At 44.1% G+C, this 26967-nt stretch overlaps 1 protein-coding gene across 1 annotated transcript; it reads right to left on the minus strand.

The window, feature by feature from the left end:
- SUMF1 (sulfatase modifying factor 1) lies at nucleotides 1–25629 on the minus strand. Its single transcript, XM_052678313.1, has 9 exons — nucleotides 25397–25629; nucleotides 22989–23162; nucleotides 21344–21418; nucleotides 12054–12136; nucleotides 10494–10616; nucleotides 9672–9786; nucleotides 8674–8787; nucleotides 4064–4123; nucleotides 1–777 (listed from the first exon to the last, which is right to left on the minus strand). The coding sequence occupies exons 1-9, from the start codon at nucleotides 25595–25597 to the stop codon at nucleotides 667–669; spliced, it is 1056 nt and encodes a 351-aa protein (XP_052534273.1). The 5' UTR covers nucleotides 25598–25629; the 3' UTR covers nucleotides 1–666.
- Between the last annotated feature and the right edge of the window lie 1338 nt (nucleotides 25630–26967).

The following is a 26967-nucleotide window of genomic DNA, read 5'->3' on the forward strand; positions in this document are numbered from 1 at the left end:
TTTCAGCGTGAAGAAATGCTTGATATTTTATTCAAATACATACATTTCTAATCCTCACAGTGATGATTATCCCTCCCCTCCAGTTGCAAAAGGCACTTCTTCCTATGGAGCAGTTAGTATTGCACCAAAAAAGCACATTGCTGGATATGATTTTCGCTGCCATTAGAACGCAATACACCAGCTGCACTAAGTGTCCCTGTGTTGTCTTCGTGTCTTTTCCAAATGGTAAGTATGCCTCCTACAAGGTTATGGAAGCAGTAACTGCTTCAGATTTCTTTTAGAGCTATCCAGGAGCCTATGAAATCCTCATTTATCAGATCTGAGTGTGGAGATTCAAACGATACATAAATACATTTAGTTATTAAAGAACTTTTCCAAAGGATCTACTAAATACAGTTAACATTTTAAAACACTGTCAGCATGTTTCTGCTCAGGTTTGTGCTTATGTAACTCCAGGCTACTCCCACTGAAAGCAGTACCTCTAAGAAGCTTGGTCACGATGAACGTCCAGGCCATGCTCCCCAAGCATAGGCACACACAGCTTCAAGCAGTGCTGGTGAGTGCTGGAATCTTCCTGTCCAACAGGAACTTTAAGCACAAGATTTTCCATTCTCAGCAGCAGGTAACACTGCATGCCTCTTCCCTGAATGCAGTGCAGCCATGTGGTCACTGTGGGTCCGGCGAGGCATCGGCTGCACAGCGAAACCCCAGATTTGAAGCTGAGCTGTCAGGGGTGTTTTGGCTGCGAGCTGCACAGCGATACCTGTAGCAATAAGACTAGAGAGAAAGAGGGACAAAGATCACTTCAGAGCCTGTCTCATCTTGGGTTACTTCAGGCAAAAGCTTGTTAAGAGTGATAGAGCAAACCATTTCAAATGCAGCTGGGAGGACCAATGAACCAATGCAGGTCAATGTCACTGTGCTAGAAAGAAGGTAAATATCAGCATAACGAGAGCAATTGCAACAGACACAGGAACTACTTTGATGTTATCAGACACTTGGCCATTCAGAGAGCACTAATAACGCATCCTGCTCCAACCAAAGCAGAAGTGACCACCATCAATGCCTCCATCTCTATCAAGATACTGATGGCCAATAGTGACCAGGTGCTGACAGCTGTCAAAAAGCATTTTGCTGAATGAAATGTAAAAAAAAAAAAAGGAAAGAATGACCAGAAAAAAAGCTTTTCCCCAGTATGGTCAGGATTTAAAGGATATTTGTAATTGAAATATAATCTGGATCAGTGGCTATGAAAATATTTGTTTAAAATGATGCCACTGCTAAAGTGATTCAACTGCACTGCATTGCAGAGATCCCAACAAACAAGGCAAGGCCAGAAGTCTTTATAGTGAGATGCACACACTGGACTGGGAGGTGCTTTGTACACTGCCTGGCTGGGCAGATTTGGTCATGTCTCAGTGCACATTCATCTCATTATGCTCCTTAGGGGGAAAAAAGAAATGCTATTCAGTGTAATTTATTGTTAATTAGCTGACGTTAATCATGGTGATTTCCAAACACCACAAAACCAACCAGGTTTGGCGCATAGCTACGTTAGGTTAGGCTGCCCAGAAGCAGTCAGCACTGCAGCAAGGAAGAACAGTTGTGCTGTTACCAGGAAGGGCTGCAGTGGCTGCACAGCTGTGGCACATGCCAGCACAACGCACCCAAGCCGTGCCCCACTCCAACACACGTGGCTCAGGGATTTTTTTCTCAGCCCTGCCCTCTGCTCAAGCCTCCAACAAGCAGTGCCACCTCCCTCGGGCTGGGTCAGCTGCACACGGTCAGGCTCTGAACCACATTTCTGGAGCAACTGAGTTATAAAGCAAAGTGCTGGGGAGGGAAGGAACGGCTGGCAGTTGGTTGTTGGGTTTTTCCCTCCTTTAAATCCAAATCTTTTCAGGAATTTGGGCTCAGCTACTCAGCCACTGCCTCTGTACAGTTCTGAGGGCAGCCACAAGATGCCAGCGGGCAGACAGCACTGCTCTGTGCAGCCCTGCAGAGGCAGCAGGACCACCACGCTCCTCTCTGCCAGCACCAAGTTCTCTCCATCTAAGGAGATGCTCAAAGCCCCGTTCTTTGCAAGCTCTGATGCTGACACCAAGCAGAGAGCAGCTGTTGGCCTAAGCAGGAAGGGAGCGTGCTGCTCTGACCTCGTGCTGCACAGGTCCAGCCCTCGATTTCAACAGCAAACTGTTTGGAAGGATTTGGAAGCTGGAAAGTGCATGCTGGATTCTTTGTCAGCTTTAAGAGGTACAACAGCAAGTCTAAGTAGATTTTCAGGTAACCAATACAAAGTCCTTGTACTAATAGCACTTGGATTTTTGTCTCGATACTCAGCCTAGTTTTATCACCTACAAAATACACCAGGACAGACCAGAATCTTCACAAGCCTTTAAAATGGGTCACATTATTCATCACCAAAGACGAACCTATTTGAGCGTTAATTTAATCAAAACCACTAATTAACTTCTGACATTGATTTCACCTAAGAAGGAAATCAGTGTAGAAAATGGGATCTCACTGTATAAATATTTAATTTAATTATGAGGATGGTTTCCCAGCTGCAGACTTTGAAAGGGAAGAAGGAACAGAACAGCTTTAGTGACAGTGAGAAATACCCGAGTGCTTTCTGCAGTGCAACGTGAACAGTTTAATACATGCTTTAAGAAAGAAAGAATAATGAAAAAGATAAAGGAAGAAGCTTTGTAGACTCTATCCTGTATTTCCCACTCACAGTTAAGCCCAAATAACACGAATGGTGATTGCTCTGTGGCTGTACCCAGATTTCCAGGAAGAATTTCAAATCAGCCACCAAGCCAAAACAGTCATCATCTCCCAGCCATCCCTCTCCAAACACTCTGTATTGTTCGTGGGTCAAGAATCATTCTTGAAGAGTATTTAACTGTCATTACTGTGATGTAGTTCCAGAGGAAAGATCACTGAGCACAGATGCCCATCCTGAAAAGTGGTATTTTTATTTTTAATCTGACAAACTAACATGAATTCCTGCTGATTTCCTACAGAAGATGATTTTCCTACAGCAAATAAGTATTTTAATCAGGATGTAATAATATTTCTTACTAACTCCAGTACTGAACTCTTCAGCACTCTCCCCAGCATCAGAAAATGTTTATGACAACACTTGGGGTAAGAACACAGCTTGGCAATCACATCAGTAATGTATCCTTTGGAAGCTCTTGGCTTCTCCATATTTCTTTACTTCTTAAGAAGACATTTACACAGGGCTGTGTGCCAACCCAACTCCTTTCCAAGCTGACCAATCTGACAACAGCAATTCAACAACTCTCAACTGGAAAATAAGCTCAGGGCTAGGAGTCCTCCAAGATCAAAAACCACCTTCTAGGAAGGAGTGAAGTGAGACTGAACAGAGAGACCCCTACAGCTTATGCAGAGCCCATGGTAGGTGAGAAGCACTGGCAGCTGCCACATTCCTGTCCCACCAAAGACATCGTGTGTGAGCTCAGACCCAGCTGCACACGTTTCAGACTTAGAAATGTGCACTGAGTTAAAATTTGCACACAACGTTTGTGGTACTTTCCAGGTCAGGTCGGCCCTGGTGATGTGAGACAAAGGTTTTGAGTTTCAGATGACGAAAGGTCACCTGTCTTTTACACCGAGTTTCATATTGAGCTCCACATTATATAAAGATACACTTATCTAGAGCTGGAATCTCTTGAACAAGCAGTACCTTGGTCGAGTTGCTTTCAGTTTCCCATGCAACCGAAAATTCTGCAAGTCAGAACTAGAGGAGCTTCGGTTTTTCTGGCCAACACTATCTATGCTTACTTCCTCCTTGCCACACAGACATCTGTGTCTCCTTCCAGAGGGAAACAAGTACTATCCAGTAGAACAAATAGGAATATCCATATAGGTTTGTACAGGATGTTTTCAATTTTCTGGTGAGGTCAAGTACCAGCTGCCCAGTACCTTCAGGTTAGAGTTATATCATCATAAATAAAGAGAATGCAAGTAGAAAGTGGAAACTGCTAACGACCCCCTGGCTGAACAATTAATGGTGCTGTCAGCTGTTTCACAGTACCTTGTGGCACATGTATGATCCACCCTTCTTCACTCGGTCCGTCCCCGACGAGGGCCCTTTCTGCAGATGAGAGGACACTGTCAGCACTCGCAGGAACAGCAATTGCCAATCATAGGGTTAGGGGAAGAAGCTGTGAGAGCAGGGAGATGGAGAACAGCATCCAAAGGCGCTGATTAAACAAACCTTCAGCTGCGCCCGAACCAAAAAGCTTTAAAGCAGTTCAGATTGTGTAGTTTTTGACTTTTCCCAGGATCACATATTTCCACATACCAGCCTGCTATAGTGAAAGATGAGACTCTCATCAGCCCCTCGGCTCCATGCCACCACCACAGGGTGTCAGATCAACACATCCATGGGCCACTTGTGGCCGGTCAGAGATGGGGGGCTGTAATCCCCAACATTCGGTGCTTACTGCCTCCCAGTCCAAAGTGCAGACTGAAGCACAAGCTAGTGACTGTGCTGCAAGACATTCTGTAACAGCTCCCGCTGCTGCGTGCTGGATCTCTCATTATGCAGCTCTGTGACAGCTAAAAAGGTCTGCAGAAAGCACTGTGCTTACGAGCTACAATTCTGTAATTGCATGTCCATTTGCAGTGTAATGTAGGTGATTTACTTTAACTGCTTATGAAATTGGCTCTAGAATTGCTTTAACAAAGTTATTTCACCATTCTTCTTCAACTCCAACTCCAAATAATGGCCCGCTAGTTCAAGGAGACACTGGGCTCCCATGATAACACTTCTGCCAGCTTTGTTGCATATTTATTGAGCATGAGAGCAATTCTCCCCTGTGGTTCCTTTTAGCTGAGTGAAGTAGTTACTACTGCACTCATCTACTGCTTAACAGTAGAGACTCCTGCCATACTGCGTGTTCCTACTGTTGATATCAAGCATTCCTATAAGCTTTTTAGTGTCCATGCACATTGTGAAGCTACTTTCAGGATGAAGCCACAAGAATATGTCCTATAAAAGCAACAAGATCAAGAAAAGCTATTTTATTAGAGAAGTGGCAAGGCAAACCTAAAAGATAACACAGCCACTGAGCAGCCTCTCAGTTAATTTGCATGACGTTTTATTTCTGTCTACATTACGTTGGCGTGCAATCAAAACATTTCCTTATCACCTCCCAGCCTCAAAGAGCCATCCACTCAAGGCATAAACTGACATGGCTGTCACTGGATCATGCCTGTAAATCTACAGAAAATCTTATCAGAAAAAAAGGAGGGATACAGGAAGAAAAAAGCCTGTATCTTCTGCTAAGGCCATCACATACAACCAACAAAGGCAGGTTGCAAGAAAGTCATCAGCTCAGTTTTTAGCAGTTAGAAGAAAAGAATTCATTGCCACAGAGCATGGAGATGATAGAAGACAGACTACAGAAAGGTACCATAATAAGTTAAAAACAAACTACTGATGAAAAATAAAACCTGCCCGTTGTTGTTCTTCTCATGCCCAACTGACAGCCCATGCATCCAGGACATATCAGGAGAGAGCTGTGCTTGCTGTAAGGCACAAAGGACAAAGCCTTGACCAACAAAATGCAGCTACTGCAGCAAATTTTCCCTTCATGCTGAAGCCTTACCCTGAAACATCTCTCACTTACTGCAAAAGCTTACAGGAAATCGGACAGAAGGAGAACTGGCCCACATTTAACGTCCTGCAAGCATCCGAGGAAAAGCACATCCACACACTGTGTCTGCTGGCTTCCAAGCCTGGCTGCTCCCCTAGGGCAGGTTTCCTCTTTTTCAACATCTCTGGAAGCTGCTTTCCTAAAGAGTGCATATGGGTGCAGTGTACCCCACTCTCTCATAAGTCGCTAATGGGCACAATCAACTCAGGCAACCTGTTAATCTCATTTCAGGGAAGCCAGGGTACACCCAGCCATAAGAAAACTGACCTAAAAAAGCCACGAGAACAAGCCAGAACACAATGGAGCTGTTCAACAGGATTTCCCATTACAAAATGAAACTCAGATCCAGAGCTTCAGTCTTTGCTGTGAGCTCTGAAGTGACTCTTACACTAAGAGAGGTGTGCTACTTGAGGGTCGGGAGGGCGGCTGTCCAAACATGCAGCTCTAACTGCTGGAGCACGTTGGGATGGGGCAGCGTACTGAAGAAGCATGAGAACTAAAGTAAAGGCCTAACTTCTTTCTAGTAGTTCCAAATAACTTTGATACTCGATTTTTGCCTGGCAGAAGATACTTGATAACCATGAAGTTGAACTCTCCTCCCCCAGCCTCTGAAGATCACAGCACTGATACGCTTTACCACCACACAAACCTCACACGGGGATCTCCAGTAATCTATGTGAAACAGCATCCCCTGGGTAGATAATTCTCTCACATCACTGAAGGTGAAGAGTTCATCACGACACTGAGGAAGTTCTCTGAAAAGCAGCCAGTGGTTGTGTTCTCCTCCAGTGTGCAGCTCAGCTCCTCTACAAAGGCTCTGTGCATCACCTAGCTCCCTATCAGGGCCATAGGGGCTGATCTGGAAACAGCACATTAGATGTTCCAGATGTGTCAAGAAACTTTCACTAAGCTCTGACCCTCTTGAATCCATCTATCTTTCAGGCAAAAAGAACATACTCCATATATGGGTTATGTTGAGCTGCGCTCTGGAGAGGCCTAAGGAGGTTGGCACTGATAGTTACAGTGCTAATGATTTCTAATGTCTCAGAAGATACTGCAGCCTGGCTATTCGGGGACATGTCTTCACGTTATGAGATTCAGTTTCCTTTTCCATTTCATCAGAACTCTTCAGAGCTCACACTAGAGGGCCCAACCTCAGACACGATATCCTGACAACTTGTTTACAACTGAAAAACTAAAATCGTAATTATTAACACCCAATAATTAAATCCTTTCCAAAGCATCTGGGAAATGTTTGTGTTGAATTTAAAAATCCAGGCCAACTCACATCCTCTTAAGTTTAATAGAGAGCAAAATTCTCAAGTCAGATATAACACTTGTTTCCCACCATCACCTGAGTTTAATGCAGAAGCACTACTGCACCAGCATTATAAATACAGCAGGAAGAAACGAGTGGCCAAAACTGAAGTGGCTGTTAAAGTGAGCAGCAGATGAACAAGAACAGGGATAACTGCAATATGCTGCAAACCACCAGACCTGTGTTCTTTCCCAGGGACACAGATGCTGTTTGTCTCTGAAAGAGCAGGGGTGGGTGCAGGGTCCTTCCTGCTCTGCTGAGGTAGCACATGCCCATCATTGTGCTGTGGTGCCAGGCACTGAGAGAAGAAAAGCAGAAGCTTTCCTGGCTCGGACCATGGTTACCACAGTCTGGAACAAAAAGCTCAGTGCTGCTTACTTGCTTCCTTCTACCCTGACTTACCAGGCTGCACTGAATCAATACTCATCTGCTCTGACAAGAAAGTTCACTAACTTTGTTCTTCACTTTCATCCACATCTACATTCTGCTAACTATTCAAGGCTTCATCTTCATCTTGTTTCTTTGGTTGCTTTCAGCTATTGAAGACTGCCTGTGAACAGAAGTTACAAAATAGCCCACCCAATTTTTAAAAATCAAGCAAGGAAAAAAGCTACAGTCAAAGCAGTTCAGTCACCTGGAGAGATGTATGTAAATTCACCATCTGATCCATAGTTACACCTACCAAATAAAACCTGTGGTGTCTTCCTGGAATACAAGTAACCTGGAATCAGCCAATATGCTTGGTACATTGAGAGGTCTCCATCAGTGCACTGAAACTGCTAGAACAGACCTCGTGCAATTAGGCCCAAGGAGGTACCTCATGCTGGCGACACCATCCTGATGAAACAGCAGAATGTCAGCCTCTGCAAGCACTGACCAGCAAAGTTTAACAAGTTCCTCAAGCTGCTTCCAGCTGCTGACTTCCCACAGAGGTCTGTGATTATGCCCAGCACACCAGACAAAGACAATATGTACAAGACCACAGCGTGGGGATACTCAAATCCTGCAGGAAACAGATAGCTCCTGCCCAGAGAGGCTTAGCTGGTTTTCTCATTACAGATAACCATATCTGAACAAAACAAGTTCTGTGAGAGTGGAGCAGTTCACTTCTCAGATTTAGTCATCCTAGATAAATGAGAGAGGATATGTAACATTAGAGCTTGAATCTGCTGAGAGATATGGTGCAAGAAAACCAAAACACAAAGCTCACCCTGCTGGGCCTCTTCCACTGGCTGCTGTAAAGATAACCAAAGATTAACCCCTTCAAAGCCCAGAAAGCTACTTCTCTCCATAAACATCAGCTTTATTACATGCTCAGCTTAAGTGAGCTAGTAAAATCCATTAAAATAATCCAGGATGGTTTGTTCTCTACCTAGAAAAAAAATAAATAGTGCAGCTTGTAGCAAAACATCCCCCTCCCATTTATTCCATTGCATTAGCAAATTCTTTGTTTCACCTGATGTCAGTTTGGAAGCATTCAACTCCTAACCAATGGCAGAGGCCAAGAAAAGAAAATGAAATTGCACTACTGCACTGCTATTTCAGTGCTGGTGATTTGTGGTGTGACACACAAAGAGGAGCAAAGAACAGTAGGTTTCTGATCAGCAACCAAACCCAAGTAGTAAGAGGGAGCTGTGCCTTTATGTGTGCCATTAATATACTCACAGGGTCATGAGCTTCATCTGCTGAATGATGAACAGCCCACCAGTCAGATGTCCACTCCCAGGCATTTCCTACAATGTTGTACAAGCCATATCCATTGGGAGGAAACGCAGTGACCTATACAAGACAAATAACTGCCAGTTCTTTAAACCACCCCACATGAAATAAGGTATTTAAAACCTGAAGACCGTTTTGCTGAAGGTAAGTTGATTCCTGCCAAGAGCTCTGCCTTCGTGTCTCACAGACAGACAAAGCAGCAGTGCAGAACTGTGACGCCTTGGCTTACTCCACTCCAGTAAAACAGAACAAAAGAATGAACAGCTATGATCCTCGATGTTCTCAGCACTGGGTCCATTATGGCACCTGGCCTACTCTCATCAATTTTGCTGACTGATCCTCTCAAGAGGAGCACTGTCTGACAAACAAACACAGGACAGCACACAGCATCAGCACTCGTTCTTACAACTTCTAGATTCCCCTTCCGCACCTAAGAAAACAACAGTGGCTGTCAGCTCATCCAAGCACAGATTTCTTAACTGATTAAACTTTTAAACTGCCACTTAATTCATATTCCTATCTTGAAAAAAAACCCACCCCATTGTTTGCCATAGTGGACAGGCTCCAAAAAGGGAAGCTGCATTTCTTTTACTGTACAATTTTTGTAGCTTGGGAACACCTAATCAACAGTGAGAGCTAAAAAATGGTGATGTCAAAAGTAGAGGCATGAGGGAGTTTCAGCATCTGACTCAAAAGTGCTTGGAAATGGGGAAAAGGGGTCAGTTTGAGAAGGACTCAAAGTTAAAATGCAGGTAATCTTTTCAATTAAGCTTTTAAAACGTATCCATTGGTAATATGCAAGCCTGCAGTGAAATATACTGGAACTTGAAAATCAAAAGGTAAAAGTACAGAGATGGAAAACATCCACATTCATTATGTTGAACATGGACCTCGATGTTAGGAAGTTAATTTCCATATGGTGATTGACTTTGAGACACTCTTACCGGTGCAGTTCCTTTGTATCCATCTTCTGCAGTGTTGTTACTTGGGAAAACTCCCTGCCAGATGTTTGCATAATGCTGACCTTTCGGCTGAAGCTTGTTGCCCCATGGGAAAAGTCTATTAAAAGACAGAAAAACAGTTGTCAAACTCTTATTTTATTCTTTTTAATAAACGAAACACTTTATCCATCCTTTTACTGACCACCTTACTCTGGGGAAGCTGTTTGTATTTCAGTTCCATTTGTACTAATACTTTCTTTAAGCACGAAGGCTTTAAAGAATAACAAGGCTTCTACAAGGGCAATTTGTTACCAAATGAGGGAAAGGCAGCCCTTGCTAGCACTGCCACATGCAGCATGCAGTTCAGGACACAGGATGGAGGGGTCAAAAAAAACAAAAAGAAAACCAACAACTGTTGTTCACTTGGTCTCCCCCTTCTCCCATAGGCCATGGTCACCTAAAAGGTATATCCACTGATCCTAATGCTGTGAAGCAACACATGCAATTACTTCTCAAGCTCCTTTGTAACTCCTTCAGTCTTGGCACTAAGCCCTTTTTTGTTTTATCCTCCACCTCCTGCAATAGCAGCAGTCCTATACCTTGGCTTTGTATCACATCTCACCCTCCTGGGCTCTTTGCATTGACTTTCTGCTATACATCTTAGGTGACATAAAGCAATATGCTCAGAGAAAGCCTGCGTTACATTTACCATGGAGGCATACACTATACAAGACAGGCATGGAGGGAAACAAAAAACCCTCTCAGCTTTTCCTTATCTAGTAACTATCAGTTTTAAACACGATAAGAGACATCTGTGGCAAGTACCTTTTCTCAAGGCCCCCTCGACAGCTGTACTCCCATTCAGCCTCTGTTGGTAATCGCTTCCCTGCCCACGTGCAAAATGCTACAGCGTCATTCCAGGACACGTGAAGAACTGGATGGTCCATCCTGGAGGGCAAAACAAACAGGAAAGGCCATCAGCAGAAGCAGCTGGTCTCACAGCAGTGCAGAAAAAGGACTTCACAAAATTCTGAAGAGGTGGCCACAAAACACTGTGAGGAAGTTTACGCCTTCAGTTAGAACAGACAAGTTACCAGATCACTTCCACAGAAAATAAGCTATTTGAAGAAAAACAAGGAGCTATGGTAGGTGCTGGATGGGTAATGCAGCCACCAGACAGAACGGTGAATGTGCTTTTATGTGTAGCTCCACAGCAGCACAAGTCTGGTACAGCTTGCACTCTCTCATATCAGGAACCTGCTGCACCAAAGAGCCAGCAAGGAGCTGCTGAATTGCTGCCTTCTGGGGAAATGCTCAGAATCCCAAAGGAAGACACCAAAAGTAATTGAAGACTGCAGCAAGACCCATTTCTCAGCTGACTTCATAGTATCTTAACAAGTAACTAAGACTTGATAGGTAAATATACATTGCAATTTAATGGCAAATAGGATCACTGTTCAATCCCTTGCACACTCCTCTTTTTGCTGCAGGTTATTTGCTTTCAGCTGTGGGGTTTTTGATGCAGAGCAATGTGATCTTTTGCAGCACCCAATCCAGGAAGCAGTCACCTGCAGAAGTTTAACAAAAAAGTATTTTTCCATGTTCTTTAGGCAATCCACAGTTTACAGAAAGGCTCCCATCTTCCCCTTGGTTTGTTTCCAGGACTGCACTTGGAACCCTACGCTCTCTTTCCAGAATGAATGCCCAATTATTCTTGTCACAAGGATCATTCCATCTGAGCCTCTGACAGACTGATAGGCTTCAAGAGCTGAGGATACTGATCCAGAGGAATTCCTATTCACTTCTCTTCTCTGCCTTGTTTTAACAAGCCTGTTAAAATAGCCTGCACCTATGCAAGCAGAATACTGCTTTCATATGGAAGTTCATAGCAGTTGTACCAGCCTAAGTTTGCACTATACTTCTGCAAGGCAAGATTTGCATGGCACTTTTCCAGCTGTTATGTGCTGACTGTGACCTCAATTTCTCAGTCTCCCCCTAACAATGCCTCCACATATTATCTCTATTTTTGCCTCAGATAATTCTTTCATTGCCCTTGGAGAAGAGACAATGGATTTGTTACTAAGCAGTTCAGCCATCAGATGATGTTACATTAACCTAACCCTGTTCTTAGGGGACTCAAAAACATGCCAACATCCACTAGATCTAGGCTAGAGAGCCTGGCTATTTCCAGCAGCAGTTGTGAAACTTTAACTAGTTAAGCAGTTAGTGTCAACTTCTTTGTCATTTGCCTAGTGAGAGAAGTAATTTAAGAGGTCAAAAATGAGGACACTGACACCTAAGTAAGCACCCAAGTCAAGTAAGATGTTTACAGGCATATTTACAGCAAGCAGTGTGTATCATAACAGAACAGCCCTTGCACCTTACCTGCTCAGGATGCTGGAGCCAGGACCCTCGGGTTGCCTCCAGTTGGCTCCCTTCACAGGCAACCACCAGGGAGCAGCTGCAACCTGAAAGGAGACAGAAATGGACAGGGAAGATGCTCTCAAATTCCCATCTAAAAGCTATTCTGAAAACACAAATCCAGTAACAAATGGCTGTAAAGCTTTAACTCAGTGCTCAAGGCTCTGCTTGTAGCTGGCTTATCTACTACATTCCACATCACCTCTGAGGAACCAAGGCAATCTCTGGATTCACCTTACAACATTGCTGGCCAGAAAATAACCAAAAGTATGGATCAGAACAGTGAAAAATATACCCAAAAAATTAGTAAGAGGCAGGCAAAACCTTGAGCATACTTCCCTGCAGTGCTGCCTCCCGGCTGTCTCTTTCCCTCCCAGATTTTCTCACCTGCACACCCGATTTAAGCCAGGCTTTATTCCTTGGGAAGGCACGGCCTTCAGCACACTTCCTGAGGCAGATCAGACTGTCCTCTCTGAGATTCTCCTGTATAATTCTTCTGAAAGCACACGTCAAATGCACCTCGGGTGGCAGTGGTTGAAAAACCATCTAGAGTATTAGAGTTTTTCTCAATCTTTTCACAGTGTTGTTCCCACAGTACATTCAGACCAATTAACCTCCTGGCTGATTCTGGTCTGACACATACTGCAGGGATAAGAAACAGCGTTAGCTTAAAGTGTTTTCATTTCAATTTTTTTTTCTCCCCAGACTCCATGTTTTAGAATAACTAAAACAAAATCCTGATGACATCCTCTAACAAGGGTCAAAACACACATCTTACAACACTTCTGCTTCCCAGCTAACTTAACTGAATCTGAAGTACTTGCTGTCAGCTTCCAGAAGGTGGAGACGGGAGAGACACAGAAGTGAAGCTTTATGTATTGATTTAAAAGTTGGCTTAGTGAACAACATCAAGCTCACAAACTGAATGCTGTGTAACACTGCAAACATCCAGCACTTCTCTGACCAGAAGTCTCCAATTTGGCTTTGCAATACCAAGGAAGTATTCATGGAATACACTCATTTAAGGACTTCTCCTACTAGGTTTACTTCCAAATTACCAAAGCAGTAAAATCTCTTAAAGATCTTGCTTTCTGATCTCCCTAGCATGAGGAGGAAACAAATCCATATCAGCCACGTAACAGTAGCTCAGAATGTAACAAAACCATTGACCCTCTCTACAATTAGAGGCCCTCATGCTTTTTTTGGGAGGAGGGGAAGAAAAGTATTTGATCTCTCACTAGAAGCTACAGCTTTGTTACGGAGCACTCAAACCCCAAACAGGACTTTCCTTCAGCTCAGCTCTCATAGTGCTATCTGAAGCCTCAGAACGGCCAAGCTGCTGATCAGATACTACAGATAACAGGCTGAACACCAGCCTGATTTATCCAATTCCCTGTTTTGAGCTTTAGTCTACATTCGAGAGGACAGAAAGCTCAGGTCAGAATTTGCCAATTCTTACAGCAACAGAAAAGAGCCACGGTTCCATTTGCTGAAAGTTCTCCCTGAATACAAAATACCAGGAGTAGGATTTTAGCCTGACAGTCACTGAGTGCAATACAGCATTTTATCAATTAAACTGCTACTTTTCAGAAGAATGTCTGCAAATGACTGCAAAGACTTGCACTACAGAAGACTAATTTTGGAAAACATTTTCACTATGCAAAAGAAAAAGCAGATGCTTTCAATCAGAAGGGCTTATTTTAAACAGAAAAAAATACAGTCTCTCTGCATGAGAGCACTACGTGTGCTCGCCTTCTGTTTCTGGCTGAACTGAACACCAAACGGCTGCCAATACCTTCAGAACACCCAGATCTTCAGAGGACGCTGACAACAGTGATGAACTACATGCAGCCTCCAATAATTAACTGGAAGCTAATTTAAGTCAGCCACTGGCAGCACTGAGCACGCACCAGGATGCTCTTCCCAAAAGTGAAAGTCACGTACCTGAAATTTACAGCCCTTTCAAAAAACTTCTCAGAAGTCTGCAAAGCTTTTAATTGCTCTAAATCTAATTAGCGGGAAAGCTAATTAGTAATATTACAACATCACATTTAACACAGCAAAGCTCTCCCTTACCACTAATGAGCTTAGCTCCTTTCGTAACGCTCCGCATTCTCATGCCTCGCTGCTAAGTGTGCTCTGTGGGCTGGCAGCAGACTCCTGAAAAAGCAGCTGCAAAGGCTGCTGGAGAGATCCTGAAGACACACAACTAGAAGAGGCTACCAAATCCATACTGATTCCCTCCTTATAGCATAGCTATCACTTGCAACAGCACCAGCTAAATGAGGCTGCTCTAGTGTCGCACAGCAGCCCTGGTGCATAAGGAAGGTGCAGTTCTGGTAGCAAGGAGCATTTTGGAAGCAGAAAAGCTCAGTACTCATTCTGGTCTGATCAAGAGGGAAACATGGCATTATCCAGCTCTGCTTCAGGATTAAACTTCAGGAACTCACTGTTCTGCTTATCACTGTTAGTACTGAAGAGACAAGAACACATGATAATGCCATGAAGATCAATAGGAACTGCAACCTATTTGAGTTTTCCACTCAAATGAAGCAATTTGCTGAGCTGAAACCTACACTCCCACTATCAGCTTGCATTAAATTTAAAAAGCTTTAAGTACTCAATTTTCTTATCAAGGCAGGCTGTGATATCCTCACTTTAACTGCTCCATTAACTGGTGACTTTCTGACAACTTCACAACTGTCTTGAAGAAAAATTCCAAAAATTACTGGATAGGGAAACATCAGCAAAGTCAGTTTCATCATCAGCGTTATGCCATGTTCCTGCAGAAACAGTAGGAACATATCCCACATAAAACACAACCACAGCCAGCAGCCATGAAAACACCTGTATTGATCTTGGGGCTCACAGCACTGGCCACTTTGGGAGCTTCCCCTCCCCTCAAGCCTCACTTCAGCCCCAATTTTACTTTCTAATCACATTTATCACATCTTTAATTTGCAAAAGCATGCTCTTAGCTACAAAAGCAGTGTGTGCATAGGCTGGAAGCAGGGAAGTTAGGAAGCATTATCTTTGAGAAATACCCAGTGGTGTGGAGATCTTCACTACTGTGAGGTAGTAGTAGTTTTTCAGTCAGGAATATCATTTTGAGTTGAAGATTTGCAGATACACAAATCTGTTAACTTTTCTTCCTCTATGCCATATCCTAAACTTTGTGCAGCTGACTCATCAACTGAGGAAAGAGGCAGGCAGAAGACAGAAAATTCAGCGTTTTTAGTAGGGCAAGCAGTTTAAAAAATAAAAATTTAGAGCATACTGAGTAACAGATGAGCTACTGGCATTTTCCCTTCAGAAACTACAGAAATCTCTTTAGGTTAGGCCTGAGCCACAAGCCCCATTACACCTATTATCATTGGCGTATCTTCCTCATGCCCCTCAAACCCTTCCCCTGGCTAAGATTTGGGCACAGATGCCTCCCATCACCCCCAGGCTCATTATCACAGCACCTCCCTCCCCTGCAGCAGAGCTTTCTGCCATCTGCAGGTAGTGTTACCTGCACCTGCCTGCAAAGCGGGCCGTGGATCTGCTGAGCCCTGGGCTCAGCCCCAGCAGTGCCAGACACCAGCAGGCAGCAGCTATCCTGGTCTGCCGTGTTAGCATGGCCCTGCTCGGGGCTGACAGCCACCCACCAACGCTTTGGCTGCTTGCTGCCACTTCACATCCTGCTCAGGATAAGAGGGAAACCAGTGGAAGGCACAGAGATTTGCATCACACGATGAGGGGCAGTTTAAACAGGTGGAGCTGTGCTGTGGTTCCCACTCGATTGAAAAGCCATTTTCCAAACACAAGGCAAAGCCCTTCGGCAGATGCACGCTGCCTGCTCACCTCAGCCAGCCTGCAGTGCTGCTTCTCCTTTTTATCAGCACACTGCAAACGGCACAATCATGACCTATTTCTATGCAGTACATCATCCCCATAGCAACAGGCTTGTGTTTAAATTGAAACAGCTGTAACTGAGTCAGGGAGACATCACAAATGTAAATAGTGAGAAAGTGAATAGGGGTTCAAGGCTCAGGACAAAGAAGAGATCTTTTCCAGCTTGTCACAGTAGCTGCAGCAGGGACTCTATGTATGCAGCTATCATTCATACCTGCACTTGAAAATGCTCTGCAACAGGACAAACCTTCTGTAATTATGTATATAAACTGAAGTGAAACTTGATTGTGAGATTCTCCACCACGTTGGGAATTCAGTTCAATATAGTAGTTGGAAGCAGAAAGTTGAAGCATCTCCCCACCCCCATGATAACTCATCCTGGACATCAGCAGCACCTGTAATGTTACCACAGGTCTTACATTATTGATTATATCAGTTAAAATCTCAAGCTCCACCAGAAGCTGTAGTTAAAGAAGAATCTGTTCTCATCCTTCTAAGGTTTTTAGCCTCCCATATGAGCTCAGAAACAGAAGCACAAAGGCTAGATGTTCAATACTGAATATTGATATTGTTTGCATTATTGTTAAGAAGTTTTAAATTAAAGCACTGCAAAAATGAAGCATGACAGTTTTATAGAATTAAATATGTTTTAAGTCAGTTAGTGAAAGGATTTCATATTTAACTGGAAAAGAGCACTCTACCTTTCTGAAGAGACATTCTCCTTCACATAAGAAAAGGTTATCTCATTCAAATAGTATAATACTTCAATGCCATTTCAATTCTCCAAGAAAAATAGCTAAAATTATTCAATACTAAAATCCAGTGAGATTAAGTGCAAGTTTTGGAATCCAGAGAAGCTTCTTTTGAGGAGCTGATATTCCTGGTGCGTTCCATCTTTGGAAGCTCATTTTTCAGCCAACATCTACTTTTGCCCTCCAGCTGGTCACTTTTTCCAAGTGAATATAAGCTTTAAGAAAGAGGCACGCACAGATGCACCTACAGCCTGAGGCACAAGCTTCACCCAGCTTTAAAGCTGGAGTTTATGCTGATAAAGATAGACCAATATTACTGGTTAATTTCCAGTGAGAACTGCGAGCTTCTTTGTTTGGTCTCAAGATGAGTGAACAGTTTAAGAAAATCGAGTCCAACAGTTCAACAGCTCCACCTCCTCAGCTCCTTGCAGGGATTTCTGAAGCACTGAGGCCTGCAAGAAGGAAGCTCACCCACCTCTTCCTTTGATTTCAGTTTCCTCTGAAAGGTTTCTGAGAAAGCAAGAGCCAGCTGCAATAGAGGTGACTTAAAGTACCAATGGATGTGACTGCTTAAGCAGAATATATGTTGACATCTTAACAGTGTCAGGAACTGATACAATAACCCGATCCCTTTTCCCCTATGCCACAGATAAGCAAGTTATTATAAGCTGACAAGAGGTACACTTTCCCAAGTCCATAGTGAACGCTGGGAATGCTGTCCTACCTGCAAGCACGAGTATTTCAAATGAATCCTGAAATGCACAATGTTTTCCTCGTTATCTAGAGATAATGCTATAAATGAGTAAATTTGTACAGAAAGACTACTGCAGAGATTCCAAACAAAAAGGGATTAAAGGTGTCCAGTAGTTCTAGACTGAGAGAACTCCAATTTAATAGTGCTTGCTCAAGTCTGCCAGCAAACTGATTTCATTGCATTCTCAGGCCGTACATTAAGTACAACCTGAAAATAATTGATAAGCAGATTTGAATGCACTCTGTCTCCTCACTGCAGAGTCCATCTGGCCTAAAGGCAAAAATTAATTCTATCTTCCACAAGCCAAGGACTAAAATGCTCCCACAACTCTCCGGTGAGCAAATTTGACATACTCTGTGCTTCAGACTTGGTAAGTGCTGTTCTGTTTACCTTTTTCATAGTAGCTGCACAGCAAGCAAAAACTTGCAATTATTTGCAAGAGCTCTTAAATCCCTTCACGGGCAAGTGCACCTCACTGCCTGCTCATCTGGCAGACACAGCCTTCATGATCTTCTCTCTAGGAAGCATTGAAATCCCACACAAATGAAATAATGGCACCAGCCACGGATTTCCCCTCTCCACTTCCTCCTTAATTCAGTCAGGGAGACAAGCAGTCGGGCAAGCAGTCTCATCACAATACACGAATAAACATCATCTCTAAGTTTTGAGGCCTTCTTTCCCCATCCACCTTCCCATCCTCCAAAAACAAGAAAGAAAAAGTGCTGACTGCCCAGCTGTTGGCAATTCTAGTTTGTGCTCTCGGATATTTACACTGAAGACCAAGTATCCAGGAAAGGCCACAACTTAATACACGTAATAGATGAAGTAAATTAGCAGATGATTTTAATTTATGAAGCTATCAAAACAAGCAAGCCCATGCAAGTAGTTCTGTTTTCAAAGGTCTTCCCTCGCCCTACAAAATCCTACAAGAGAAGAAGCCCACGCCAGTTTTGTCAGCATCACCTTCATCTGTGACCATGCTACATTTCTACTCTCTGCCACGTTACCGCAGCAAACTCAAGAGACCAAAACTAAAACCTGCTTCTCCAGAAGCCTAGAACAATTCAGTTACTGGTTGCTACACCCCTTTTTACTGTTTCCTTCCACACAAGGGTTTGGTCCAACCTACATTCTTCAGCAGTGGATATCTAGGAGACTTCACCTTCAGGAAACGCACACCCAAAGCTCCAACAATTACTCTACGTGCTAAGCTGGCTTGCTCCTGATCAGCTTTCACAGCCCCACCTCTGTGCTAGTGCAGCTGTCTGCTTCTTTTCAGGGACTACAACAAAACCATTCAAATAAGACATGGAGAAGCCTCAGTGCCCAAATAGAGCAAAACCCCAGACAGATATCACCCCCACCTCCCCCCCCCCCCCCAACACTCCACTATAATCACAAGCTGTCAGACACAAACACATTTGGTTCAATACCTTCACTTCCACCTTTTCCCAATTTTTCCCCTGCGTTTGAAATACTGCTCACAAAATGCACCCCCCTATTGCTTTTCTTCTGTTCACATCTGCATTCAGCTGGAGAACAGCCTCAAACCACATCTAAGCCACAAAGGCAAAGCAGTAATAGAGTCATTTTTCCCATCAGTTTAGTGCAGTACAAATGACACTTGAAGAGTAGAAATAAGCCATAGATGTTCATGATGATGGTTATGGTTCAAGATACATACTACACTTTACAATACCAGCTGACTCAAGCACACTTGGACAAAGAAGCCTTAGTCTTCTCTAGTGCTGATCATGACAACTTATTGAAGCAGATCAAATTCATGCTGCTTATACCTTCTCTAATCACATTAACAGTTACACTGTGGTTGTCAAGTTTTAAAATATGTTCACTTTTTTTTTTTTAAATAGAGTTAGATTCCTTTCATCTTTTTCCCTCAGCTGGTATTAGCAGAACTGAAGCATTTCAGGGGCCATCTAGCAAATCAGAGGCTACCAGTGTTTCTGCTGGTGGTTCAGCAGATCTCTAGGAAGGATTTGCTTCTGCAGAGCCCTTAGAATCCCTCACAGTAGCTGGAAAGCTTCTGCATTTTAGTTTCTTGTCATTTGTCTATAGCAACGTGTTCCTTGAAAACAATGCATAGCAAACTGCCAGTGCACATCTTTTAGTTTCAGCAAGAGGGGATAAGCATTGCCTTCACACAACGTGTGTCTGAGAAGCAGTCTGAGCTGCATTCTGAAGTCACATCCATGTAGATGACGCTTCTCTTCCCTGCAACAGAAAAAACACTCACCTGTTCTGGTCTACAAACTGCGCTGTCAAAGGCAAAAAGGAAAAAAGAAAACCACCAACTTCTGCACAGTACTCTCAACATCATAATCTCTCAAAGAAAACGCATCCAAGAGCAACAAAAAGACAGAGCTGTGACAGCTCTATACAACAAAGGACTAAGCTGCACGCTCAGACACTAAGTTCTCCTTTCAGCCCCACCACTGATCTGCCTTCTGACACCTCTCCCCTGCTCAAGAGCCTTCCCAAGAGTCAGATGGTATGCAGCTGGTAGGGGGACAAGCAAACGAGAGGAGGAAAAAAGGCATTTACTTTTTTACCTTCTCACAACATTACAGTTTTTTAGAGCAGAAGTTTGCCCACAGCAACAGCATGAAGTGCCAAACAAGGCAGGCAGTCACTGTTTCACCAAAATAATCAGTACAATCTTTCTCCTTGTCTGTTTCAAAGACACTCTTTATGTCAGTAACTTGCTGAATGACCTAATAAGAAATACTGAAAAACACAGCAAAAAAAAAAAACCAGCTCCTGGAAAGTTTACTTTAAGCAAGCACAGAAAATGCTCATTAAAAAAAAAAAAAGCAGCCAAAAAGAGCAGAGTGGGCTCTGTTCCAGTTCTGTGGCATAATGCTTGCTCTGTTAGCACTACAGGCAGTACTTTAGGATCTGGTTGACACACCCAGCAAGCGGCTCCCAACATTGTGTTTGTTTACACCAGCAGCCAGGACTGAACTTACACTGGAATTCTGTTTATTTCTTTCAACAGAACGCCTGGTTGGAGATTTCTGAATTGTGGAACTAAGGCAGGAAAAAGAATTCTTCCATACCAACAGCTGAATTTTCTCTTGTGGAGCTGCGATGATTGCAGCTGCATTTATTCACCATTCAGCACCAATGATGCTAGTATTTGGCTACTGCAACGTAACCATCTCAGATCTCACAGGACACAAATGGTGACCTTCAATAAAATACATGTACTATCCTCATGCCCTTTCTTTCCTTGCAGTAGGAAAACAAATCCCACATTTTTGCCATTTACAGCACAGACTCACAGAGGTCAGAAGTTTCAATTAGTCTCTAAGTAAAATTAAGCTCTACCAATATACTCCCTCAACCAAGAGGTCAGTTTAAATAGAACTATCAATGCTGATCACTCCAAGTTACCACACCACCCATTTGCAAGGAAAATTCTACTATTTTGGTGAAAAGGACTCAATACAAAAACCCTGGGTGCTCTCAGCTGTTTGACATAACAGGTACTAATTGCCTTCCTTTTTAGCTACCAGACTCATGTGGATTCTTTTTGCTTTTTTTTTTTTTCCAATACTCAACTCCCCTAAAGGAGAAAACTGCATCAGCTCCAGCTTTACAAGCAGTGCAGCCACTGTCTGAACAGAGGCCACTGTCTTGCCTTAGAGGAAGTGAACTGGAAAGAAAAATAGCAAGGCAAGTGGGATTCTACAGATTTTTTTAAAACTCCTCCATCCATCACCTTTTTGTATAGCGGTTTGGAAATATCATAATTAAACATTGTTGCCATAATTGCCAACACATCTACCACAGTGATTCCCAAGCAGGCTTTTCTTTGCCACGTTACTCACTGCCTGATGGATTTCAGCCTTGACTTCTTCACTCAGCATTCCCTCAAACACGAAGGAATCTCCGAACTTCTCTGCCTATGGAAAGAACAAGATTTGATCACATTATCAAAGGAACATTATTTTCAAGATGCCAGTCGCATCTAGAGCTTTATTCTATCAAGAATAATGAAATTCAAACAGTAACTTTGAGTTGTTCTTCAAAGAATCTGTTTTGGAATGGAAAAGGCAGCATTTTATCCCAGGATGTCATTGTTCTTAACAGCCACTGGACAGATGGCTGCTCAAAGAGCTTCTGCAAGTTTTTTTTTTATTTTATTACTTCTGTTAATTAAAAATGCAGTTCCAATAGCCCCAATTGCTTTAACATGTTACAATGAATAATCTAACATTCAAGGACATATTGCTGTTTGCAACGAGCAATTCCTGTTCAAACTCGAAATCATTACACAACCTTCGTTCATAATTGAGCCAAAAACTAAGAAGAGCTGCTTTTATCTAGAGCACTATTTCTATCTAAAAGGATTCTGTCTTCCTGATGAGAACCAGCTTAACAAAAGAACTCAGTAAAATGTCTCCTTTGAGACCTGATCATTACCCATGCCTTTATTTGCCTAAACGTTTGACAGGGTTTTCTGAAAGTTGTGTAGGAACAATTGGCTGTCAGGAAAGATCAGTGCCTCATGCACAGGCAGCTCCTTTCTCCCAAGTACTTTAGCATATTCTTTCTTACCCCATTGTTCCCAGTACCCTGCACAAAACCATTATGATACCTGCTATTACATCATCTTTAGGCAGAACCTCCTACCACTCAGCTTGTTATCAAGTAGCTGCAATGAACTAGCCTGCAGATTCCTCAACAATCACATTATTTTTCAAATCTCTCCACCCCTGCTCCTTTTAAATAAGGGAAAAAAAAATCTAACAATGCTATTGTACTGATACAAAGATGTTCTAGGACCCAAAGGTTTTAAAAAAAGGGAAGTAATCCTCCTGTACTTGGGACTGTCGAGGCCCCACCTCAAGTACTGTGTTCAGTTTTGAGCACCTCAATACAAAAAGGACAGTGAGGTGCTGGAGCAGGTCCATAGAAGGGCAACAAGGCTGTGAAGGGCTTGGAGAATATGCCTTATGAGGAGTGACTGAGGGAACTGGGGCTGTTTAGCATGGGGAAGAGAAGGCTGAGGGGAGAGCTTATTGCTCTCGTCCAATACTGAAAGGTGCTTACAGCAAGAGTGGGGTTGGTCTCTTCTCACTGGTGACGAGGGAAATGGCCTTGATCTTGAAGGTCTTTTCCAACCTGAGCAATTCTATGATTCTACTCTTCTAAAAAGTCTGCATAGGCATCTTCAGCCATCCATTAGTTTCACCCAGGCTGCCTCAGTTACACTGGAAAAAAACTTTTTGTTTCAGACACTAAAAGACACTAAAAGTTGCAGTAGCATCTATCTTTGTGTCCTCATAGACTCCCAGGCAACAAGGCAAGACGATTCCATCTCTCTGCTACCTACATCCAAAATATTCTAGCATGCAAATCCCAATCAAATACTGCATTGCGATGTCCTTCAAAAAAGAAGAGGTTAAGTTTTTAATGTGGTTTTTCTCAACGTAGACAACAATGAGAAGGGGCTACACAATTCCACCTTACCTCAGTGAGGTACCCAGTAGAATTCACAAATCTCTCAAATTCCTGATTGCTGACCTCATATCGATCCATATAGAAGCTGTTAACATGGACTCTTCTTGCAGGCCACTCTCCATCTTGCTGTATTTCAGGCTCATCAGTGCCCATAGTGAACACTCCTCCTGGAATAGCAACCATCTACAAGAGGAAACAGTTAACATCAACAAGTTATGAAAATGTAAGGCTGAGAAGACTCTTATTGGTTTTACCCCCTCCCCCCCCAATCTCATCTTTGGAGGTACCTGTGCTCAGAGCAGCACCTGACAGATGAAAACAGCACAAGAAAATGACAGCCTTGACATTTCATTCACCATCTGCTTGAAGGGAACAGTAAGACAACTTAAACTGAGAGCAAAAATCCCATTTGTAGCTCTTTCTGCATTTAATCTGGGCAGTGCAGAATTTTCACCCAGGATAAATGAGCAAGAACATACTTTCTTACTGTATTAAAAGCCAAGAAGCAGTACAGAACACAGATATTTTTACTTATTCTTAGATAAGCAGTTTTACATTTTACTCAATTCCTAGGAAGAATGGAAAAAGAAACTTGAGATTACAGAACTGTCAAGCACTCTTCTGAGGACAAGCACAGCATGCATGTTTGCACACCAAGTTCTTATGGGCCTTCATTTCACAGGAGGCACTTGCAGCATTTGATCACTAGTCACACTGCTAGCAGGCAGGCAGCGCCTGCAGCAACGTGGGCAGAGGAGACACAGCTTCACATCAGTATATTCCACTCTGGATGACTGGCCTTCACAAGTAAAGAACAAAAGCAAACGAGGAGCAAAAGAACATTTTTACTGCTTCAATAAAATGTCTTTCAGCCATTTTTCAGGGAAACAAAGTTTCCCTCCACTTTTCTCAGAAGGCAAAGGCCCCAGAGGTCTTGTCCCAATGCAGCACATGTTTCCCAAGACCCCCCTGAAACCACAGGTGGATCAAACTATTTCTTGCCCAACAGCCATTCCCACAACACACAACAGCACCCCCAGTCCCACTCAGAAGCCTTTGTTAGAATGACAAGTGACAGCTACTGCTCTGCAATACCTCCCCAGGCAACGTTTGGAGGACTGATGTTACCAGGAGGCAGTTTGCCAAGACACTGCCCAACTCATCAACACAGGAATGCATTAGGGAGGAATTGTCTGTCTGCTTTTTTTTTCCTCCAGCATTCCAAAGTTCTTCTTTCACTTAGGTCTCACCCAGCAACACTTAAATTCACATAACTTGCAGCAGGGTTACGAGAAGCACTACAAATGCTTTTCCTTTGAATCAGCTACATTTAAAGTTAACTGTGTCCTCATTTACACTTCTCCACTACAAACGATCTGAGCACTTACAGATAGTCTGTAAAAGAATCCATAAAAGGGCTTCAGGATAAATCTGCTTACATTTTTCAGGCCTTTGGGAATGACAACATGGAAAGAGTTCACCACTTCCTTCTAACCTCATTCCAATGTACTGTAGCTAAAATAACTCCTTGAAGTAGCCTTCAAAGCAAGACTGAAATCTCAGCAGTGAATCACTGTCTGAAAGCACGTGAAACATTAACTCATTCTTTACAGTCTAGAATTCATTTCCCAAACCTGAAAAATCCTGACAGACTGCCCATCCAAGACTGACATCCATGAACTTTGATTCCACAGGACTACCAGCCTCCAGCAAGGCACATTTCACAGCCCTACCTCCTGTTTGGAAACAGGACCTTCCCTTGTCAGCTTTATGATAACATCAGCACATTTGGTGTCAACACAGGCTGCAGGGCTCAGATGTCTGGCAGCATTCTTCAGCAAATAATGGTGGAATGTGGCATTACATGTTTCTACAGCAATATCGCATCCAGAAAGAACACTGTAACATTAATTAAGCCATTAACAAACATCCAACTTCGAAGTACAGGTGGCTAACGACAAGAAACTAGTCCTTAAGAAGCATCACAGCTGAACTACGGAAGCAGAAATCCAACAGCAGAGGCCGACAAACGTCATCCACTGTGCCGGGCAGTCAGAGACTGTTAGCCTTATGGCGAAGCCCACGGTGAAACGCCAAGATCTGTTCCCTTCAACACCCCGTTTCCCATAACAGACCACGTCTCACGCAGCAGGGCACTGGGCGTCAGCAGGCCGGATATTAGGAACAATTTATTCTCTAAAGAGCGGTGATGCCCTGCACGAACTGCCCGGGGAGCGGAGGGGTCACCATCCCCGGCAGCGTTCAGAACGGTGGAGATGAGGCAGTGCGGGACGCGGTTCCCGGGGCTCAGTGCGGGCGGGTCGGACAACAGACGCCCCGAGAACGCGGCTCCTCGCCTCCCGCCCTCCCCTCGGAGAGCGCCCAGATTCCCGCCCCAGCCGCCGCCCGCCGCTCACCTGCCCGCGCCCAGAACTCCTGCCGCCATTGGCCGCCGCCGAATACCGCCGCGCCGCCGCCTCTCGCTCATCCCCACTACCGCGACTAGCGCCGCAGCCGCAATTCCCGCCGGGAGCTGCCTCCTTCGCGGCGCCGGCAGCCACCACCAGCCCCACTCCCAGCAGCAGGAACAAGCGGCGGAGTACTGCGGGCGCAGCCATATTGGCGAGAAGACCACGTGCCAGCCGCAGTCACGTGATCGCCCGCCTCTTAAAGGGGAAGCGGCGCCTACCTCCTACTGCCCCTCAGCGGGGTCCGTTATCTGGAGAGGAGCTGCTGCAGAGAAGCTGGAGGTGGAGGGCGCCAGCAGCACGGAGATGGCATTAATGGCAGAGACTTGGACTCGTTCGGGTCGAAGGCTGCGAACCCCAGTGTGCTGCGTTTAGTCTGAATGAGTTCAACAGCAAAGTGGAATGTGAGAGTGCACAGAGCCTTCTGGTGAGTGCGCCTGCATCTCCCCGTTAACGGGAGGCGGTGCAACCGAGCATCATCTGAGCATAAGGGCTGAGGAAAAAGTAAACAAATACTAAATTGCCGGGGGCACGTGTTTGTGTCCCTGTCCTGGGACTCGGATGTTTCATGCTTAAAAATGGATTTTACCAGGTGTGGCACAAGAAGTCTTTGTGGCAAGAACACCACTGTGAACCGGAGGGGGAAAGGGAGGAACCGACTTTTCTTTCCAGGTGAACACCAAACCCTGTTGTTGCAGCCCTTGGGCTCTTTTTGCAGGCGCTGGTGGCTGAGCAGCAGTTTGTCACCAGCCAGGTGAACGGCAACACGCTAATGTGCAAGTTGAGTGGGTCAGGACTGGAAAAATACTTTATGAATGCATAACAGCCTCCTACTTTGCCCTTGGGAGAGGCAGCAATTTGCTTCTAGTAGCAAAATAGAAATTGCTACCCCACTCTGTGCCAGCTCGGCTGGCTGGGGCTTTGCAATCAGAGCAGCAGCAATTTCCACTCACTGTCCCTCTGCTATGGAGCTGAGGGAGCAGCAGGTGCGCTCAGCTGCCTTCCTGTGTGCCATAAACCCTCAGCCCTGCTCTGGTATCCCCATGTATGCACTGCCTGGGGAAGGCATGGAGCCTGAGGCAGATCCTGCACCAGTCTGATGGTGAGGGACCTGTCTCACTCTGAACCTTCTGCACCCTCTGCATCAGAGAACAGCACCTTGTTTTCTTTAGTTTTTCCTGTAGGTCACTGCAGCTCTTGAAGACTTTGGTGCTCCAACGTGAAAATCTTTACTTTGTGTGGAAATTTCTGTTCAGGACCATCAGCAGAATGTATTCACTGGGTCCTCCACTACGCTGAGGGGAATTTTTATTCATTATGTGGGATGTTAATTGCATATATTTAATATCATTTTCCTCGTACAAGTGGGGACTATGCAGCAAAAAGCTTAGCTAGATAGAAGGCTCTTAGTTTGTTTTCTTTTGTATTTGTACAAAGGAGCACTACTTAGCTCTATTGGCTCCATGAAATTTTATTGTGTGCTAAAATGACAGTGCTGAGAGTCTTCACAGGCATGCATT

This window comes from Tympanuchus pallidicinctus, unplaced genomic scaffold (genome assembly GCF_026119805.1).
Source record: "Tympanuchus pallidicinctus isolate F22 unplaced genomic scaffold, pur_lepc_1.0 scaffold17, whole genome shotgun sequence".
Classification (NCBI taxonomy): domain Eukaryota; kingdom Metazoa; phylum Chordata; class Aves; order Galliformes; family Phasianidae; genus Tympanuchus; species Tympanuchus pallidicinctus.